This window comes from Ruditapes philippinarum, unplaced genomic scaffold (genome assembly GCF_026571515.1).
Source record: "Ruditapes philippinarum isolate M1 unplaced genomic scaffold, ASM2657151v2 ctg8242_1_1_1_1, whole genome shotgun sequence".
NCBI lineage: Eukaryota > Metazoa > Mollusca > Bivalvia > Venerida > Veneridae > Ruditapes > Ruditapes philippinarum.
In genome coordinates, this window is record NW_026856690.1 from 75,352 (window position 1) to 98,801 (window position 23,450).

Here is a 23,450-nt window from a genome sequence, read left to right on the forward strand (position 1 = left end):
CAAGAACTGTTTATTTGTTAAATTATGTACCTAAAATACCACCTTTTCAAAATGAAATTAGCATGTTTTATAACTCCTGGATGGTTTTCGATATAAAGATAAAGAATCACTTTGTTTCTAGGTAAGTGCTGTGAGACGTCTTAAAAATCATTTTAGAATCGCTTAATTTTCCAGCGTTTTTTTTTGCTTTTGTACCAAAAAATATATTTTGGAACATCAAAAACAATTTAGCAGATGTAATGCACTTTATTTTGCAATGATAATTTACCGATAGGTCTATTTCCTTTTCAAATCATCAAACAATCATACCTTCTATAATTTCTGTCTTGACTGTGAGCAGGCAGCTTGTTGGACCATTTCCAAGTTATATTTTCAGATATAACTTTCAATAAGATATCCAATATTCCCAAAAGGTCATTAGATCAAAATAACATACCCGTTCCTTGTACTCATATTATTGTGATCGAGATCATTATTTAGAGGTGAATACTTGGTTGCTGCTCGCCAATAAGGGACAATGGCCCGAAGATGTGCATCATGGCATGAGGGCCGCATGACCTAAGGCTATTATAAACTTGAGGACCATTATCACATAATGGCGGGCAGCAACCAAGTATCAACGTCTTTCCTATGTCCGGAATACGGCGTATAGACATCACCGCTTATCTTAATTGTCGCCCTTTCTAAAAAACGGACAATGTTGCCAATGTAAACAAATATCTGTCATTCAGTTTAATCCTCCGATTAACTTAGAAAACATAATAACACAAAATATATATGTGAAAATGTTGTTTTATTGTTGTTTATATCGATAAATACACTTTGTGTTTTGTGCGAATAACATTTAGTGCCAGTTTTTTATTCTGATGTCTAGCTCAGCATACCACCGATCCGATCTTTTTTTTATACCGTCAATCTGAAATCATATTTTGAATTTCAGAGGGTCATGTTTTCTCTTAGATAGAGTCATTGTATTCTTTAATTTTCTTGTGTTTATAAATATTCAGTGTAAAGCGGTGTTGACTGGGATTTATTATGTCACTTTTAAACTAAAGATTTTGTGTGAAAGCGACTACAGTTTATTTAACGTCAGCAGCCATCTTGAAAGTCACTAAGAGTTGAATACGTCATTTAGCACGCGCGCACATTCACTCGCCCATTATGTAGAAATAATGCCGAGTAGCAAGGCGGATAAAATTGCATAATCACATAGATCTTGTTATAATTGCCTTGCAATACCCTAGATTTTGTTACTATATGAAGTATCATAAGTATTAACGAAGATTAACGGAAACGGCGAAAAAGATGCGATTGGCGTGACAATTTCAGAATATAAAATGAAAAAAAAAAAAAAAATGAAAAAAAAAACAAAAAAAAAAAAAAAACAAAAAAAAAAAAAAAAAAAACACAACAAGAAACAAAACGTTTGATGGAAAACTTACTTGAATGTGGTAAAAACCCTTGCCATGACTATGATACCACAAATTACTCGCGGATGTTGGCCAAGAACCCTGCTTCCATGGCTTACTAACTTTGTTGACATATTTTAAATTTAGTAAGAGAATGAGCAGCAATATTTGTAAGATCAAAATATAGTATCGGTTGCATCTCTTGTCCTACCACTTGATAATGTGTATCACGTGATTGATGCACAAAACAGATATAAAGCACCTATAGTTATGAATCGTCCATAGTAATAAAGTGACGTAACCAATTATGTCTCCTAAACTGTAAGGTCAAAAACATTATACTGTTTCTTTTCTTATTTATGCATATAAAATAAAAACAAGTTCAAAAGTTTATTGCGTGGAGAAATGTTTTAAACTTTTATTGGAATTTACACCAATCGGCTTTTCGTCTATAAGTCTTTGCTAGAAACTGTAAAATATTTATTATAAACGCATGCCTATATACCATTCCACTTTTTACAGAATCAAGAATGACAACTTAAAGCAGTGTTTCATTTATTTTAGCCAAATAGTAAAAAAAAAAATTAAAAAAAACCTTAAAAAAATTTAAAAAAAGTTATAAAAATATGGATACTTTCAAAATTTTTTATTTTTATCAATTTTAGAATTTTTTTTGGCGGAGTTTTTAATTTGCACTTATTTAAAAATATTTCAAAATGCATGCTTTTTTTTTCTTTTGCATTTCATGGCTCATATCAGAAAAAATGTATATATCAGGTTAAAAAATGCCCAAATTTTTCAGACGACCTGTGCAAAAATAACAAGTGAAAAACAAACCCACCCCTTTTTCACGGGATTGAAATGATCAAATAAAAGTAATGCAAAAAGTATAAAATAGTTAACCAAAAAATACGCAAGTCAAATTTGTGTTTTTTCACTTTTTTAAAATGTTTTTATAAAAATTTTTTGAAAAAGCTTTAAAGAAAAAACTTATCAGTTTTTGTTTGGGGTCCTCCTGGGCTCCTTGTTACTGGGTCGGGTGGGGGCTGCGTTCAATGAATGCCGCCGTTCCTTGCTGATCTTGTTTATCATATTTCTTTAATAAAAGAAGTTACCTGAGCCAACAGGGAATGACGATTTAAAAAGATAATAATTGATTTTATGATCTAATGTTATATAAAAAAAAATCTGACATTTCCAAAACAAAGTTTTATTTTCAGGAAAAGTCAACAAAAAACATTTAAAAATGACAAAGCTTGAAGTACAAAGTTTTTAATGAAATCCCTATGATGTATGTGACTAAGATTTTAAAAAAATCACATGGTTTGGCCACCTTGGAATTGGAGCAAATCAAAATTCATTTACTTAAATGTCACGTCTGCGACAAAATATACGGACTACTTATCCACACTTTACAGGAATGAACAGAACTAAAAATCTGGAAAAAGTGCAAACCCTTGGAAGCATTATTTTCAACAAAATAACATGAACATGTTGCCCCGTACTTCACTTCAGTGTTGTTATATTTTCTGGTCCTTCGGGATCATTGATGCCAACACTATAAAGTGTTGAGAATTGAGTACCACTCAAGCCGGTGCTAGGGGGCGTGAGGGATGTTGCACTTTTTCATTATCCCTCATGTACAGACTAAATCAAACCGAGTCTGCAATTCTTATGTTATTTTGTTGTGATTAATGCTTCCGAGGGATCACTTTGTTTCCAGAATTTTGATTGAGTCTGTCTGTATATGAGGGAAAATGAAAAAAGTGCAACATTTTTTCCTCAATTTTCAACACATTAAAGTGTTGGAATCAATGATCCCGATATCAAAAAATGTATAACATCACTGAAGTACAGGGAAACTTTTAAAGCTGCAATACAGCACTTGACACCTGCTGTTGTGAAGTGTAAAAATCTTGAAAAAGTGTGACCCATTCGGAAGCATTAATCACAACAAAATTAAATGATAAATGCAGACACGATTTTATTTTGTCTGTACATGAGGGATAATGAAAAAGTGACACCTCCACAATCCTCCCTAGCACCGGTTTGAGACATAAAAGTGTCTGAATAGACCAGCAAATAAAGCAGCACTGAATTGTATACGGGGCAACGTTTACGTTGCGTTCATTGAACGCCGCCTTTCCTTGTTGATCTTGTTTATCATATTTTTTACAGCTGACACAATGCAATTGACACTTGCTGAGTCTCGTTTGCCTATCAGAGTTATTTTCCAGTTTCTAGTATGATTTTTGTCAGAGTTATGACTCTTTAATGTTTTTTTCATTTTAACCATATTTATTTGAACCTAGTACTTGCGCATTTTCAAGTTGTTTTATTTACGTGAATGATTTTTGAGTTGTGGCCTTTGACTAAAGATACGTTTTTGCCTTTTAATGATTTTTTGGTAAAAAACGAGCATTAAGATCAACAAGGCAAAGACAACGCTCACAGGACGCAGCCCTCAAAGTAACTGCTGAATTTGCTATCATCAGGCGACACATGTATTTTACTGATAACTCTTGTTTTGTATTAAATTTATTGGTATGAGAGCAGTATCCGTCGGCTAGTGGCATCCCATTATACGATTACTTTGTTAACTGCAACACTTCAAAATGGAAGTTATGTTTTTTTTTATAATTCAATCATTAGATCATTAGATTTTTCAAGCAGGTATGTTTTCATTTTTCACATTGGGATTTCAAGTGCTATTGCTGCACATGCGCAATTATAACTCTATCAGGCCGTAATTAAACAATTCCTCCACTTTACAGACGACTTCGCATAAATAAGCATTTATTACAAAAAGTCAAATAGTAGATGTTATTTGGTCAGATCGATGTGTAGATTTATTTTATGATTGGGTTTTAATATCAAAATAAAGCAAATGATCACAGTAAAAAGAAGCACTTGTCATTTTCAAAAAAGGGTATACAATACATAAGCCAATAGTTTCTGACCACGTCTTATAGATCCACATATAAGAACAAAAAAGGCCCATAAAAATAAAAGACTCAGGATATAGTAAAACAGAATCCCTTAAGAAAGCCCAACACGGCATTATTGAAAATGTTGCAGGCTCGGTTTGATTGAGCCTGTTCATGGACGGTACTGGAAAGTGCAAGTTACGCCCCCTAGCAACTGCTTAAGCAGAATTCAACATTTAACACGAAAATGGTAAAGGTCAGTAAATTACGTGAGCCAAGTTTTCCTCTAATAAGAATAATGGTTAGACTGTATGTTCAGAGAATTTAGTTTTTTGTGTGTGTAAACGTACGATGATGAAAACGCGATGGCACGATGGTGAAAACGCGATGGTACGATGATGAAAACACGATGGTACGATGGTGAAAACGCGATGGCACGATGGTGAAAACGCGATGGTACGATGGTGAAAACGCGATGGTACGATGGTTAAAGCGCGATGACACGATGGTGAAAACGCGATGGCACGATGGTGAAAACGCGATGGTCCGATGGTGAAAACGCGATGGTACGATGGTTAAAGCGCGATGGGCGTTGGTGAAAACACGATTGTACGATGGTGATAGCGTGATGGCACGATGGTGAAAACGCGATGACACGATGGTGAAAACGCGATGGCACGATGGTGAAAACGCGATGGTACGATGGTGAAATGCGATGACACGATGGTGAAAAAGCGATGGCACGATGGTGAAAACGCGATGGTACGTTGGTGAAAACACGATGGTACGATGATGAAAACACGATGGTACGATGTGAAAACGCGAAGGTACGATGATGAAAACGCGATGGTAGGGATGATGAAAACGCGATGACACGATGGTGAAAACGCGATGGCACGATGGTGAAAACGCGATGGTACGATGTGAAAACGCGAAGGTACCATGATGAAAACGCAATGGTACGATGGTGAAAACGCGATGACACGATGGTGAAAACGCCATGGCACGATGGTGAAAACGCGATGGTACGATAATGAAATGCGAAAATACGACGGTGAAAGCGCGATGGGCGATGGTGAAAACGCGAATGTACGATGGTGATAGCGCGATGACACGATGGTGAAAACGCGATGGTACGATGATGAAAACACGATAGCGCGATGGTACGATGGTGAAAATGCGATGTTACGATGGCGATGTCGCGATGGTACGATGGTGTAAAGGCGATGTCGTACCCTTGTGCCATTGCGTTTTCACCATCATGCATCGCGGGTACAGACTAAATAAAAAATCACGATTGTTCAAACGGAACTCCGTACATTTCTACATACCAGCTGAGAAAAAATTCATTCCCGCTATCATCATTCATTTATGAGTGTTGTTCGCTGAACGTTGCCTTTGCCTTGTTGATCTCTGTTCTTATCTACTATTTTTTGTATCCCACACGGTAGTTATATAGATGGTTTGACAGGTAAACTATATCTATTCAATTTTGTTTTAAAATCATAATCTACCAATAAACGTAAATTATAAGCTTCTTATATTCAAATGTTATCGACATGCATATCAACTAGATGCCACATGTGAAGCTAAAGCCATGTAATGTATAATTTTATAGGTATATTGTGAAAAGCGTTTTTTACGAAAGCTAAAATATGAAAACAATGATCAACCAGAAGGCTGGTATTCAAATTAGTTCGTCTATTAATGAAGTACTTTCATAATTGTCAATATTATTGTATGCGGGCAACAACTTTATCAAATATATTAAAAAGGCGCTATGTATTAAAAAGATTATTCGTTATTAGCAGATTCACTTCAAATATGTTTATCCCGTTTTATACGCGTTGTAAGCATTAGTAACAGACAATATTTTTTACTCTCATTGTGTTAGGCTAACATTAGATGATTGTAATGAAGGATTACCGGTATGTAACTAGGTAGCATATGTCTAAAAGCTTCTACGTGGCTTTGCTTTTCACATGTTTTGAACAATAGTGATTTTAAAAATTTTATCCTGATATTTAGACCACGAATTATCGACTGTTTCAAAGGATGGAATATATCTAAAGGAACAAGTTCTGTGCTAGAATTATAGAATATGTGTCAGCTAAATTTTTATTACGAAGATTATTTTTATATGTTGCCTGCACATTTGAGACGCCTCAATGGGCATCTGCACATAGCCTAAGAATACAAACTTGAAGATATGCTACTAATAGAATGTAAAGAAATGAATGCTACTGTCCATGTTTACTGTAAGTGACTTGGAAGATGAAATTATTTTATTCTTATATGCCCATCGTTAAAGGTTTCGTATCGTTTTTATTTAATTGTAAACCAAAATATGTATACATTTACAGAAATATAATTATAGAAATAAGTTATGTAAATTAGCTGTTTATTATAAAAAAAACTATAAGAATTAGAACTTCAATATTAAATAATTTTTAAAGATAAAACAACATATTGAATTTATCTTATTTTTTAAATTTGTTTATCCTCATTTAACTTAAGCTTAAACTACCAAATGATGTTTAATAATCTGGAAACAAAGTGATCCCTCGGAAGCATTAATCACAACAAAATTACATAAGAATTGCAGACTCGGTTTGATTGAGTCTGTACATGAAGGATACTGAATAAGTGCAACATCCCTCACGCCTCCTAGCACCGGCTTGAGTGGTACTCAATTCTCAACACTTAATAGTGCTGGTATCAATGATCCCGAAGGACCAGAAAAATATAACAACACTGAAGTGAAGTACGAAGTAAGTAGCCTGCATTATTATTTAACTGTTATATTGGTTGATTGCCCTGATATGTACCTGTTACTCAACAATTATTCTGTATAAGACGATGCACTATGTACAAATCAAACAAACAAAAGTTCTGTTTAACCAAACATGTAACTTTTATAAATACTTTGTCTTTCAGTTTGAACAATAACACATTTCTATTGACCGATGTAAAATCCTTATAACTGGCGGTTACATCAAGTTTGGCAGTGATACTACATTTCTGGAACAGTTATATCTACCATATTTAGCCATAATCATCTTTCCTGGTTCGGCGCCGTATCACCTAAGTTGTGTTGGTGTTCCATTAACCAAACAAAACAAAGAAAACATTGACCGATTGTTCTCTTTATAAATTATAGCCATTATCATTTAGCTTTCATTTGTAAGTTATTTTGTATCCTTGTAGTTTTTAGTCCCCTACCGGTTTAACCGGAGGGGACTTTAGGTTTACCCTCCGTCCGTCTGTCCGTCTGTCTGTCCGTCTGTCTATCAGTCCGTCAGTCCACAAAACTGAATCCCGCGATAACGCAAAAAGTACTGAAAATATTTTCATGAAACTTTATATATGGATAGATGGCAGTATGGACATTATGCACGTCTTCTTTTTTCTTCCTATGTTGAAAATTCTGGTTGCTATGGCAACAAATAGTCTGAAAATATGGCAAATTTAACACATAAACTGGATCCAGTGATAACTCAAAAAGTACTGAAAATATTTTTATGAAACTTGATATATGGGTAGATGGCAGTCTGGAGATTATGCACATCTTTTTCTTTTCTTCCTATGTTGAAAATTCTGGTTGCTATGGCAACAAATAGCCTGAATTTCAAGATTTCTGATTTAAATTTTTCAGCTTTTTCACTATAAGTTCTTTATTTCTTAAGGTGTTTACTTCAAACTTTAAATATAAGTTTCTGGCCATCAACCACATCATATGTGACAAGGTTTACAACTCTAGCACAAAAATTATCAGTATTACCTCCCTTGAACTTAGAATTTTTATGAAAAAAAAAAGTTGTCTTTTTTAAATAACTTCTTTATTTCCTAATGTATCTACTTCAAACTTCATATATATGTTTCTTATTATCACTCAACATTTTTGAGAGGGTTAAATACTCTAGCAAGACTATTTCCAGTATTATCTCCCCCTTGAACTTAGATTTTTTTCGAGAAATTGGTATTTTTCACTCCAACTTCTTCATTCCTTATAGGATTTACTTTTTATTAAAATCCCACATCATAATAATATGACAAGGTTGTATAAACAGAATTTCCTTACTAGGCAGGGAAACTTAACACATTACTGTGATATAAACAAACTTAGACCTCAAAAGATTTAAGTTCATTCATGTCATTCATCCACTGGTAAAATTGAATGGCCAATGGCCCATCAGAATGCTGCTGGGGTTCTAACCGGTAGGGGACTTATGGATTGCTTGCAATACTATGATAATTGCTTGTTATGATTAAATTGACAACGATTTGTTTATTTTAAGTACACGATTTTATTTAATCCATATTTTTAAATGATTTTGGTTGCTACGTTTTACTTTCTTATAAAAACATAGATGTTGTTTTTAAATAATGTATTAGTGTGTAGCTTGTTGTAAAATAGAATAAAGTCATAGTTTTTATATAAACAGTTCAAAAACAAATCTGATACAAATCATCATTGAATGCAATGTCGTTATACAACACTGAAAATAAAAATACATTATATGTATAATAAGATGACAAAATGTTAAAAATAGTTATTACTGACAAACATGTAGAAAACGAATCTTTAGATTGTCTTTATTGTATTGCAAGTACGTCCCAGCTGTTAACGTTTTATAAAGCTTGTAGAGCAGATTTCTTGTTCCTGGTTTCTGAAATATGATCATGTATTTTTTAAATGAATAAATCAGGTATTTATTTTGATCAATAGGACATACATGTACAGTTTTATGTTTAAAACAAATCCAATTATTTGTTCAAAAGACATACAAAATATAACAAGTCTTTGAAAAATTAGATTAAAATAAATTGCTCTCTCTCTCTCTATTCTTTCACCTTTTAAAGTACTAAACACCATTATGATGTGTTTATGCTATTGTGTCATGTTTAGAACGTAATGAACGTTTTTACGCATTTTTGGCTCGACTATTTCTCGAAGAAAAATAACATAGAGGTACTGTTAAAGTCATGGCAAAAACCTTGATCATAACTCTTTAGGTTCTTGGTGTATTGTATTCATACTTGGCAACAACAACACTTCAAGACCTTCATGTAAATCAAATTAAACTAGACCATCATTGATAAATGACCTTAACTTCGAAGGTCAAATGTCTTATTTTTGCTTGACTTTTGCTACTTGTGGCTAAAACGTCAAATGAATTAATTATTCAGCTATCTATGTTTGTTCTTGATGGAACATTTTTGCTTTTTAGCTTAAAGTATTAAAGGGATACTTTCTTTGAACTCTGTTTTATCTCATGGACCAAGGAACGGTCTGTATTATAATTACAATTAATATAACAAAACCGTAATTATGAGTTATGTCATGTGTTATGAACTTCAACGGCCATCACCACCATAAAGAAATGATTATTGATGTGTTTTTATTCCAGTTAATCATTATACTAACACTCTTAAACTGAATATGTGCACACAACTGACGAATGCTGTAAACTTTCCGTTATTTATTAGGATCATACGCGTCCCCGTCGTTAAAGACGCTACACCATTGCCGTATTATCGTTTAGTTTTGCTTTGACTTTTGATTCACCGGGTAATTTAAAATTACATTATGCTCATTCTTTTGCATTAAGTTGAGCTGAATTGTATTATATTTCAAAAGATTGTTCATTATACTAGTGATTGACCAATAATTGATATTGAGGAATGTTTAAGACAAAATGCCAAAACTACCTTAATACATAAAGACTGCCCCACTCTGATACTGATTGAACGATATTTATAGAAATTCCCATTCGTAATGTGGATTTATTACGGTGGCACAAAGGTGACATGTGTGTATTTTTATTTATCTCGTCGCCACGAGATACTATGTCGTGGCCACGAGTTACTAAGTCGTGGCCACGAGATAGCTAAGTCGTGGCCAACAGATACTATGTCGACTTAGTAACTCGTGGCCACTACATAGTATCTCGTGGCCACGACTTAGCTATCTTGTGGCCAGGACTAAGCTATCTCATTTACCATTTCCACTTGAATGGGCATAATGTCACTTTTATTTTACAATGAAATTTATTATACAGATTTATTACTCCGTGTCGGCAAACTAGTAACCTTATTACATAATTATTATGATCCTAGTTTTGCGGTCCATATTAACCAAATGGAATGTATTATTTTCAAAATATGAGTTGGCAACATATATTCAGAAAAAAGAACGGTCCGTGGTCACGAGAATCTGTCCGCAAAAGTATGTTTTTTTATCCATTAATGTTTACCAGCGAGCGCAGTTTTTATGCGGGAATAGAGTGCATTTGCACCTTTTTATAGTGCATTAAGCTCTGCAGAAGCACGAGGACGCATTTATTGGGACTCGTGCTTTAATAATTACGAGGGCTGCTGCAGGTGTTGTTTCTGCACGAAAAAAAGGTGCATTAGCGCTATTTTTGAAAAAAATATACTTATAAATCGGTAATTCGGTAATTCCACGTTTCGCTATCTGTATTTCGCATTTAGAAACCATTAAGTGTGTGATGCTTTCCATGTGCTATTGCGATGTCACTTGGCAGTTATGTTTTCATCATGCAGAAGGTCTGATACGGTTATTTGCAATGTGAGTCATCTACGTAAACGACTGCGTTCCGGACGGGTGAAAAAAGAAACTTAGCTTGCAGCGTGCATTCTTTGCATCACAATCGGAATATCGTGATGACATCTCACCAAGGAATTAATGAAAATGAAAATTTAACATGAAAGAAATAATTGCAAAAAACATAATGAACGGGTCTGAATCAATCAAATTTTTCATAACTTTTCCTTCAAGGATTATAAAGCTGTAGATGTTAACAACATTACACGGAATAATATATTCAACTAGACCTTTAAGTTGTGTAAAATTATCAGAATACTGGTAGTTACATTAAGTATGGACAAAAATGATATCTCAATAACGCATTAAATAGTTTATGACGTTGTGTATCCAAGGTAACACTACCTTATGAATTAAACGTTACAAATTCATTTTTGAGTGTGTGCCGATTGACCGTCAGAACATGAGGACAAAATCGGTAGAATGTATTGTCGGAATAAACTTCTTGTAAACATTAACTACATGACAGGACAGCCAGCAACGTATCAGACTTTACTTCTCGGTTACTTCAAATCAAATTTGACAAGAGTTAATAATCAAAATTGAAAAGTCACATGAGACATTAGAATGTTATTTTTTGGGGGGAGGGGTGGGGGCGGGGGAAAGATGGGGAAATGGGGGGTATCTGTAGAATATTGTAATACAGATCCTGAAATGATAAATTATGAAACTAACATCACAAAATTAATTTTTACTCAATTTGATGTGTGAAAATTTTCCCTTTTATGCTTATACCACAAACGATACTCTGGTTATACCACAAAAACTAAGGGGTCTAGTTGCAACTTTTGTTCAGTATAATATATAATTTCCATTCTTGTGATTTAAACACTGGTAGATCTATTTGTCTGTACAGTCTATCTTTATTTGAATCAGAGAATTGTCATTTTTATCAAAACATCTACGTGCATCACTGTCATACTAGAGAAGAGAGATGCTAAATACGAATCGTAACTCTGCAACATTAAGGATGGAGAAACCAGAGACATTGGCTTCTTTGTTGTGTTTTAGATCGCACCATCACGGTATAGGTCTTATGGCGACATTCCAGCTTTACTTGTGGAGTAAGACCTCAGGTGCCTTTCCGGGTATTATTTCAGGCACTGTAACACCGCACTTTGGGGTCAAACGCACTTTGGGGTCCAACCCCAAAGTGCGTTACGTACTTTGGGGTCCGACCCCAGAGTGCGTTACGCACTTTGGGGTCCAATTTCGACCCCAAAGTGCGTTTAACAGGTACATATGTATTTTTTAACATCAGGCAAACGACCGCACTTTGGGGTCATAGAAAATTAATGTTCATAACGTTTTAAATAATATATTGTAGTCAAAGCGAATGGTAAACAAAAATCATGGTATTAAAAAGACGCAAAACGTGTGCCCTGGATTATAGTAGAATCAATAGGGATTTAAATGTTCTTGATTAGTAAGTGAAAAACTTTCACCAAATAAATCACCTAATAAAGAATTTGTATCAATAATTAAGCTTAAAATATTTTTTTCTCCAATTTTATTTTAAAAGAATGTACACCTTTCATTAACTCCATTGTTTTTAGCTAAATGGGTTATTTTCCCGTTTTTTATTTGCACATTTTATAGAAATATGATAGTCTTAGCATAGACAAAGGAATTTTAGTAAGACATTTCAGTAAAAAAAATGTGTCTGATAATATGTTGAAAGAGCCATTTATTTAGCTAAATGTGACATATAAGAAACTTGACTAGGTGTAGATGCGGCTTTATGCAGTAGTCCTAAAAATATCAACTATTTAAGTAGTCGCACATTAAGAGCGGAGCTTCAGAATAATGTAAAATTCTCACTGGGGATTGTGGGGTATCGATCCCCCCGAGGGTTAAAAATAACGTTTTAAAGGCCCATTATGCTTTTATTTGTTTTTCTTAAAAACTTCTTTATTTTCATGTTCTTCTATATTATCCAAAAAATACACATTGGCCAATTACCTGAACCATCTTTTTCATCTGTTGCTTTTTGGCAATGATGAGTACAGTTATAGTGAATTAGTATTTTATATGGAAGTCTAATACTACATTGTATTGACTACTTTTATGACAAATAATCTCACATTTATCGCTACTTTATTCAGGTAACAAGCATCTTACATTTCTCTGATACCATTATTTTAACATTATAAAATTCAAGTTTGCTCTTTCTAAAGAAGTGTGTAAGATTTCCTCTGGCGAACTGTTGTTACGGAGCTTACAAAAACCCTTAAGTTTGTTGATAAGCTTAATAATGTATTTGTAAAAATCACTATTTATAGTCCGATCGAAAAACTTGATGTTTCACCAGAACATTGCAATAGAGTATTAATAGAGAATTTATAGTTCTTTGGAAAAAAATATTAACTGCATTTTATTTCATTCCCAACATATTTAAAATGGGGCTCACTATGGTACCAAAAGTTATCAAGTAAATGACTGACAAAAACGGGACATTTTTCGCAGAATCTTTTAATTTTAGGAAAACACAATTTCTGTACTAAAGTATTTTGAACAGTGGCATAAAAGTGACATTTGCATTTTTTTACACTTTTTTTTTGTTTTTCGTACATATTTTTTTGTTTGTCGTACATATTTTTTTAAAGTTTTGAATACATACTTTTTTTTTAGTTTTGCATACATATTCGTTTTTAATTTTGCATATATATTTTATTTTAGTTTTTTGTACATATTTTTTTTTCGTACATAATTTTACCTGATGCAATTTGCAAAGTAGAGGTTTGGATAATTACGCTATTTGTAAAACACCATTTTCAAACACTTCGCCATCTGTAAATTACAGTACCCCATTTGCAAATGCCATTTGCAAATACCAACATTTTCATTTTGGAGGTATCAAAAAATAACAACACTTTTAGTATATATATAGTCCGCGGTAACCCAAAGAAAGGTTCTGCATATGGTCTCGATGTGGTTAACATTTTACACAAAGTGCCTGAAAATCCTTTATGGGGTTTTGAAGATAAGGAGCGGACCTGAAACCCAAGTCTTAATCCTTTGACCTGTAGATGTGTCCCCCGACCTTGAGCCGGCACACCTGGCATATAAGTTCTGCACATTATCTGGATGTGCTAAAGAATTGACCCACTTTTCATAAAAATCCTTCAAAGCTTAGCTTTAAGCATTTTTTTCTAAATCAGTGGAATATAAGGAACCTTTTTAGATCTTTTGCTGTGCATTATTGTAATAAACCAGTCATTTGTAACCACCTCTCTTGCCCCCGGGGGAGTGCGGGTTAAAAAAAAGAATCGTGTTTTGATGTTTGCGCTGTTCCGGGGCATAAGGCAGGGATGTTGTTATCTGAGTATCCCCCGCAGGGCGAAGATTTTACCAGTGGTCGGCTTGGTTTAAAGTCAATGCCCCCGACCCCCGCTATTCTCAGGGGGTGGGGTTGAGTGGTGCATATTCATAATAATAACTGATCACCAATCTTCAGCCCTTTCCAAATAGACACTAATATAATAGTATATAATAATAAAAAAACAATAATTATATGAAATAAATATAATTTAAAAAATGGGCCGAAAAGGGTCGGCCGAAACCAGACTTCCCCGGCCGAAAACGACTGGTCCGATTCCAAAAATGGGCCGAAATGTGACCAAACCACTGTGCTAGTTTTATACTCAACTATGGGATGTTATGAGATGTGAAGGCTGTTTTGATTGGCTTAAATATGTAAAAACAAAAATAAAATATGTACGAAAAACCAAAATGAAATATGAATGCAAAACTAAAACAAAATATGCATGCAAAACTAAAACAAAATGCAAATGTCACTTTTATGCCACCGTAATTTTGTTATATGAACACAATTTTTAGATATTTCAATGTCGCAGATCGAAAATAAGTCATAATCAGTATTTAAGCAGAACTCAGATGACACCTTTAGATCTCTGGAACCCAAAGTGCGTTGATATGTAGCATATTAACGCACTTTGGGGTCAATTTCTCGATTTTGACCCCAAAGTGCGTTTGACCCCAAAGTGCGGTGCGAAGTTTTACGCACTTTGGGGTCGGACCCCAAAGTGCGTTTGACCCCAAAGTGCGGTGTTACAAGGCACGAACAGACACCCGAGTAGAATCATCGCGGTTCCGTCAGCCAGCTGGATAACTTCCATTGTGTCAAAGACAAGAGGATGGAGTAGAAACAATTGACACAAATAATTATGAAGCGATATATTTGCAAAGGAAAAAAAGGATTTTAATTACATTATGTATTGGTATTCTCTTATCATTATATTTTTAATTGATAAATACTTCACACTTATTTCAACAAATTAAATGGCAAAAATACAACGAAACAACAACAACAACAAAACCTTACTCTTCTGAGATTATTCAAATTGTAAAATATATACAAAAAGTTGTATTTCAACCTCATCATTTGCTGATATATTCTTATTGACCAGCAGAAAAACAGATTGACTCTATTTGAAAGGAAGAAAAATTTGTAAACAATAATTTAAAAAAGAGGGATCTGCAGGTAAGCGGCATGCTAAATTAAACAATGCCAGAAAAGATATACTGAAACTTGCTGTTTCAAAATTGCAACATTGTTTTCAGATTGTCACTGAAGTAAGGCATCCTACGATGACTATGATTCGCTAGAAATTACAATGATAGTCCGTCAAATCCTGTGTCACCAAAATAAACTCAATTGATTTTGTTTTTTTAAAATGTAAAAATAATATTTTATTATTTGAATAATTATTATCTGTTAAAAGTTCGTATGTGTTGAACTTGATACGCATATCATTTCATTAACTAGTAAATTATTTTCATTTTAATCCGTGTTTACAAGAAGAGTTCGAACACAATTCATCCTACTCATTTGTTAGAAAATCCAGTTTCGTATGCCTGGATCAGAAACATGAAAATATGGTTCTGGTTGCGATAAACGCACATGTTTAATAGAAATAATAGAAAGTCGACATATGAGCATGACAGTGCTGTTTTAACTTAAACCCCAACTCAAACAAACAAACAAACAATAACAACAACAACTGCAACAAAAATATTGCACGGGACAAAGGCTACTGCTATGTACTATTTATGTACCGCCTACTTTCCATGTGTCAATCAAGGAACATACTTTTGCCTGATATCTTTAATGTTCTTCTATACGTGTACGGAACTTAATGATGTCATTTTAAGACGATATGTTATTTTTGTTATATTTGTATACCACCTACATTGACGAATTCAAGGTACATACTATTGCCTGCTATCGTATATATTCCTCTACTGACATACGAAATGTAATAATGCCATTTTAAGATGACGTGTATTTATTTTTAATCTGGTCGTTTTATGTCTACTTTGCTGGAGCAGACTACGACATACATCCTAGTCCATTTCAAGTTAAACGCGAATGATATTTATTACCTTATACACTTTAATTTATTAACTTCATTACAAGAAAGGCTTTGCCGTTGTTTAAATATATGTATTTTGAAATTTTATCAAAAAGTGTATGAAATTAAACTAGAGACATATTGCCCCATTCAAAATCCGATAGTCTCAAGTAAATTAAATTTTGAAATATAAGATGTTATGAAATATCAACAATACGATATAAGTTATCTGATTGGTATTTATTGATAATGCAATTCGAAAAAACCGTTTCAACCTTTTTCTAGTGCTTATGCTAAGGTTTTAATGTAAATGAAAGAATCATCATTGAGTATGAGTTTCGTAAAACGATATAAACAATTGCCTATTGTTTTATTGATGACTAAAGTTCTTAATGTATCTGCAACTTGTAGTTAACCAAAAATAGAATACTTCCGAAAGATCTGCATGCCTGCAAATTATGCATGCTACGTGGTCAAAACACTACTTTAAATAACACAATACTTTGCTCCGTCTTTTGATGATCGTTTAATAACAATGCCAGTTTATGTTTCAACTGTTTTGAAAATCTACCATAATATTATGAAATGAACATAATTTACTATATATGAGATTTATAAAACTTTTCATAAGGTATAGCGTCTTTTATCACGTTAATTGTATTCACGTAAAATAATACAATAGGTAACAATATTATTTGCACGTTGTGATTTATGTAAAGACATTACTAAGAATCAGAAACATGTGAGCATATGTAACAACATTAGTATTATAATGGCAAAGGAGGGATGTTGTAAGGCATATCGACACTATTGAGCTCATATGGTGACTTTCAAGCTTTTTACTTGTGTAAGAAGACCCCTAGAAGGCCATTCTAGGGTACCTAACTAGAACCACAAACCTTCTGTATGCCAGCAAGATAAACTAAATTCCAAGTCCTTGACATGATTCGGTAGATATTTTTTTAACAAATAAACAAAAATAATTATATCAACGTTTACAAACATTAATGTATCAAAATTCGCGGATGAAAAATATTTGCCTTGGCGTTTGCCTTCCATTACTTAAAAAAAATAATAACACAAAACCATAAAAAATATATATATAAAACAACGAAAAATAAATTTCAAAAGAAATAAAAACTAAGAAATTTATCTAAATAGCAACTTAAAAGATATAAATTCATGTACCTTGTAAAGAAAATGATTAACATCATTTATAAATAAGTGTTAAGAAGTATTGCGTCAATAGCAACAAATTCGGCATACTATATATGCGCTAGTAATTTTGAATTAGATCCAACAAAATCAAAAATGCATGTACGCCCTAGTTTTCATCACATCAGAGCATTAGGCTACTTACTATACAACTGCCCGAAACACCTGTGATACAGAATTAAAACCTCCTATTTATTAATGCCCCGGAGAATGTATTCCATCGTTTTGAATCCTGGTATATAATGGTACCACTACTAGTACCGCCTGGCAATACCTCGACCCATACCTTCTTTCCGGCCGTCACTATCGCAACTGTATCAGCAGAATTTGAACATCCAGTGCCACCATCACCATAGAACAATGACGTTGAATATCTTGTTCCTTCAATCATTAAACTAACAGTCAATGTCTCCTTTAGGTAAACACAGAAAGCTAAACTGAACATGTACACCCCACTAACGGGTGCTGTAAATTTTCCGGTACCTGGGTTATACGCATCTCCTTCCTTGAAGATGAATACTGGAAACACTATGGTCTGGCCTCCCACCACTGCAGTATTGACATTTAATCTTGCCTTAAATGCAACAGTTGGTGTTACAGTATCTAGAAAAGAAAAACATAAAGAATTCACAAGCAGGGCATTATATTTTCAAGGAAAACTTAAAATCTTTTGGTAAATCACATGTTCATTATTAACAATGAATTTAAATGTTAGATAAAATATTTGTAATAAATTAAATTTAGCGATATAAGTTCATATTTATCGCTTTAGAGTCCGTTTATTAGTTTCATGAAATATAATGGTCAACTTCCTTAACCTTTAAATTGACAAAAAAGAAAGGCTTAAGAAAAATGAAAATAAAGTATATATTTGTTTGGGGCTGTATATGACTTATAATACATTTGAATTATATTTTACACCGAAAATCACATCATAAAATGTATGTTAATCAAACATTTATGGACAATATGAAAGTTCCAAAAATATTTTTCGTGAAAGTATGAATACTGAATAAACATGCACGAGTACAAGGGGTATAGTTATTAAGTACCAGTACTCATTAGTACTAGATCTTGCTGAAGTACTGCAGTGCAAGTACTTTTATTCGGAATTATTTAGTGCCAATACCAGTACTTTCATATATTCACTGCATGTTGCACACTATTAAATGAAAAAAACATATAACTTTTGAGGCGCTTTTATATGTCGCAATGCCGCTAAATGTCGCACTGGTGCTAAATGTCCCACGATTGCCGCTAAGTGTCGCAAAGTCTGCTACCGTTAAATGTCGCATGGTTTTCTCTTGCCGTTGAATGTCGCAAAACTACCGCTTAAAGTCGCATGATGTGTTTTGTTTTTATCAAATAAAATAAGCTAGTTGTATTTTGTTACAATAAACATTGAGTAAATGTTCGTACATATTTAGTAACTTTATGGGAAATCAAGAAATGTCTTGATTTATCTGCTGGCTCAAGACAAAATATGCTTTTTAAATATCATTTTTGTTTGAAATTTAAATGTAAAAGCGATTGATTAAGGTATAGTATGTAACTATGATAGGTGTTATGTGCATATAATACTAATCTTTTGTAAAGTGCTTTGTGTACTTAGACAAGTTTATATCTTTACTACTGTCCATCCACTTGCCTCTCACTGCTGTTGGTATTTCATTTATACGAGGAAGATGTAACACCTAATTTACGACAAGTATCTAGTTGAAATAAGGCGAAGGGGCACCTGAGGTATTTCTTCACTAGCAAAGATGGAAAGTCGAAATGTAACCTTACAGTGTTGGTGCGAGGTAAAATCCAACAAAAAATAAAATTGTATCAGACTGCTTACTTCGTATATATTACTGTGAGTACTAGCATTGTACAATCTGAATATCAACTTGATTATTTTTACAGGTGTCACAGGCACATTCAATATATTCGATGAGTTCCATCCCCAACAAAAATTAATAATTTACGGTACCTGTTCGATTGTGCGCGCGTGAGTGTTTAAATTCCACTATAACTAGCAATAAACATCTGGGATCACTTATTTTTGTAGGTCTTATCATTCTGTCACGGCTAGCCGTTAGAATTTCATACTGAATAACGCAATAGAAAATAACCTAAAACTCCTTAACAATCCGATTGTTTTCCCTTGCTCGAACTCCAGCTTTCACCAAATGGCCCAAGCACTCAAAATGGTTTTCATGTCAGTAATTACAGATGTCTGTGATTTATGGAATTCAATGTTTTCAAATAGTGATAAAATATTTGAAAAGGATTTTCTATGTTACATACACTAGTCTACCTACATGTGACATAGATAAGTGACCTGTCATTTAACATAGCAGGCTAGTACAAATTCAGGCGATACCAAAGTCTAATAAATATACCATGAACATTTTCATCCTGTAAGACTACTTACATGCAATTTTTAGCATAAGTTTCAACGGCATCAAACTGTCAGAAATGGAATACTTGATACAACTTCGCGAAATTTCTTTTCATGTGGATCACTATTAAATGCTCTCGTTTTGTTTTCGGTTCGGAAGGACCAGTTTGAAAATATGTCATATACTAATAGGATGGATTAGACGGAAGAATTTTACTTTTTCATCAATAATTATCAAAGAAAAAATATTTAACTCAAACGAAAACGAAAAGTGTAAAATTTTGAAGAATTGAATCAATAAAAATAAATAAATAAAGAAAGAATAAAAAGAAAAAAAAAAGAAAAAAAGGAAAGTAAAAAAATGTACCATGTGTCTGAGTCCTTATAAATTTGAATCTACAAACCAAGTGAATCTAGTAAGGATACCGGTACAATCTAAGACGAGTTCACTCATGTATACAAAAGAGGGTTGACAATAATAAGAACTAACATAAATTTCAGTCTTTCAAATCTATGTAACTAATGTAAACGATATGTCTTGCAATAAGATAATTTAAAATACTTCAATGTATAATAATTAAGGCAAGTAAATCTTAATTCCAGTGGAAATTTTCTTCCTAATATAGATCATTTTAGGCAAGACTTTTGTCATTGAACAGGAATGTTAATCCGTGCTAAATCCACCGAAAATGCGATTCCTCACTTGAATACTGTTTGTGTGACACATGACTGGTATCTTAACGCGCAACACTGTCCTATTACATCGCTTGCTGCCATTAAATAAAACGTGAACTTAAGAAACTAGAAACATGACATGTAAGTATCATCTTGTGTAATCACCAGACCGCCAGGTTAGACCAATAAGTAAAGTATCTGTCGTACTGATGGTCAAGGTGGAGAAGTTCAAAAGCATAAACCGGGAATGAAGATACTTTTTACTGGCAATGAAAGAAAAAAGAATATAAAAGCAAAAAACGAATAAGGTTTGTTTGCATCAATGAAATTTATCAAACTGTAATCCAATTGTGACAATATAATAATACCTATAATATATTTTAAATCCACAAGCATACATGCTTGTAGGTGGGAGGCCGATACACAGTATAAAATACTGATCTATAGTTAAAGACTAAGTCTATTTTTTTAGGATAATCTTTTAGGTGTGTTAGATCCATCTCAAGCTGATGCTATGACTTGAACCCACAACATCTGGGTTGCTAAATGGGGAAAAAACAAATGAGTTTTATCACTAAGAGGCCCTTAATATTGACGTAAAACATTTGTTGAAATTGCGATGTGTTATGACATTTAACGGTAAGGGAAAATTGTGCAACATTAAACGACCGTGTTGCAACATTAATTTTATGATACAAGATTTTGCGACATTTACGGCGTCAGCGACATTAAGTGGCAATGTAAAGACATTTTGCAGCGAGTGCGACTTTTATCGGCGTTGCAACATTTAAAAGAGCCACGACATTACATATGTGCAGTTTTATAAACTCTTTAAAGAAAATAAATATTATTAGAAAAGATATTTGCTTTTTATTCAATTTAACGGATGCAAAACATAACAAGTATTGTTTACTTTTCACATTCAAGGTTAACCACATTACATTTTTAATAAGAAATGCTCACGAAAGTACTAATTTAAAACAAATCTTTTATAAAATTACTAATTTAGTAGTTCATGTCAATAACTTGCATTCTGTAGATATTTTCAACTGCAAAAGTCGTGTGACTGAGAAATCTGAAGATGAATATCTAGAAAACTGTGTTACAATACAGTTACCTAAATATCTAAAGCTTAACATTCATAAGGACAGCTTGTGTACCTCTTCACACCGTCATTTAGAAAAAATTACATCCCTTTTCACACCTTCATTAAACTGACATTTTTTTAACTTTATTATTCTTTGACATCTGTTTGCATTTAACAGATACACTTACAATATGTGACTATAACAAAAATAAATTCAATTCAATACTTATCCACATGATAATTTCTCTAAAGCTTCATTTTCATGAAGTACAATTTCATATATTAACTTGTTTTCCATGGTTGTCTTAAATAAAACGAAATATTTAAAACGCATTAATAAAATAGTATATGAGACAAAAATTATCTCTTTACATATTTTTGAAAACCAAATAACTGCCTTGGTACTGCAGTACAAGTTCCACATTTTGTAGACGGTAGTGCTATACCATTACTAATAGTAGCAAAATTTGGTCTGAGTAATTTTCAGTATCTCCAGTACTTACAAAATGACTACATCACGTACTGAAGTACCAGTAATGCATGTCTGATTCAGGTTTTTTTATGTTTTAATACTGAATATTATATTTTACATTCTTCATTTATATAAATATCAACGGGACGTTCAATGATATAATTAAACATTATGTTATGTTAAAATGCAGTAAACATAAAAAAGCCTCAATGCTTCGGACCTCATAGCATTGTAGTGACCCCAAGTCAACTCCAGACCTAAAACATACTTCAGCCTTTTTTGGGGATATAATTTCGCACCAAGCCTTAGCCCATGGCGACTTTTCAGCTTAACTGATGGAGGAAGATCTTACGTAAATTTGTCCTGGCACGTACGGGCCCTTGAGTAGAAAAAAGGTATTTTTCTCACATAAAAGAATTCAAAGTCCCTATCAGAATTCGAACCCACAGCGGTGTGGGCTGGTTGTTTGAGATCAGCGACATTAACCACTCGGCCGTGAAAGCTTCCTAACTGATCGGTTTCTACAATGCTACGGGGACCTCAGTGCTAGGTAATAGTCATGAAGTTAGTAATTACTTTACTTCAGATTTGATTTTCTAACTACAGTTAAATGCATTTTTCTTTGTTTCATCTATAAACACATCTTCAATAATTCAACGAAAATAAAAATAATGAAAAGATTATGTCTTACATGCATCGTAGAAAAACAGTAAATATGACGTTACTTACCTTGAAGTTCAAGAAGCTTGGCCTTAACTGCCGATGTGACATTACTGACTTCTTTCATACTGGTCTCGAAGCCATTTTCTAGCTCTTGTTGTTTTGTTTTCATCTGATCACTAACTTCCGTCTTGATATTTTCAACTCTGTTAACACATTGCTCTACCTCAAGTTTCAGTCTCTCCATTTGAAATTCTATGCGTACCATTTTTTCCAGCACCTTTTCCTCAAAATCATATTTAGAACAGCGAGGTTCTTCACAATTTCTACCACTTGTCAAAAGAAACAGAAGAAAGACTATTTTAGAGAGCGACATGTTTCACGAATGACAAACCTTTTGCTTGAGTTGTTTGCAAGTGAATGAATCAGACTACCTTCATTATTGCCACGAGGAATCATTTTACGGAAACCAATTCATGCCACCATGTTACAATCAATGCTGCCATTGCCCACCTCCTTTGTTGTCTCTAAACATAAAAAATACAATATTATACAATTATAGACTAATGTTGAGGTTTATACACTGAACAAAAGTTCTAACCGATCACCCTGAGTT

The 23,450-nt window shown here is 33.4% G+C and overlaps 1 protein-coding gene across 1 annotated transcript; it reads right to left on the reverse strand.

The window, feature by feature from the left end:
- Positions 1 to 17,732: 17,732 nt before the first annotated feature.
- LOC132747357 (heavy metal-binding protein HIP-like) lies at positions 17,733 to 23,290 on the reverse strand. The gene is made up of 2 exons (XM_060736710.1): positions 22,904 to 23,290; positions 17,733 to 18,157 (listed from the first exon to the last, which is right to left on the reverse strand). Exons 1-2 carry the CDS (start codon positions 23,208 to 23,210, stop codon positions 17,733 to 17,735), a joined length of 732 nt encoding a protein of 243 aa, XP_060592693.1. The 5' UTR covers positions 23,211 to 23,290.
- Between the last annotated feature and the right edge of the window lie 160 nt (positions 23,291 to 23,450).

What these genes read in the sequence shown, in the direction of transcription:
- LOC132747357 (XM_060736710.1), bottom strand. Translation starts at nt 23,210, where the DNA reads ATGTCGCTCTCTAAAATAGTCTTTCTTCTGTTTCTTTTGACAAGTGGT. An exon ending in CAAGCTTCTTGAACTTCAAG is followed by an intron (nt 18,158 to 22,903) that starts GTAAGTAACGTC and finishes TTTCTTTTCTAG; the next exon opens with ATACTGTAACACCAACTGTT.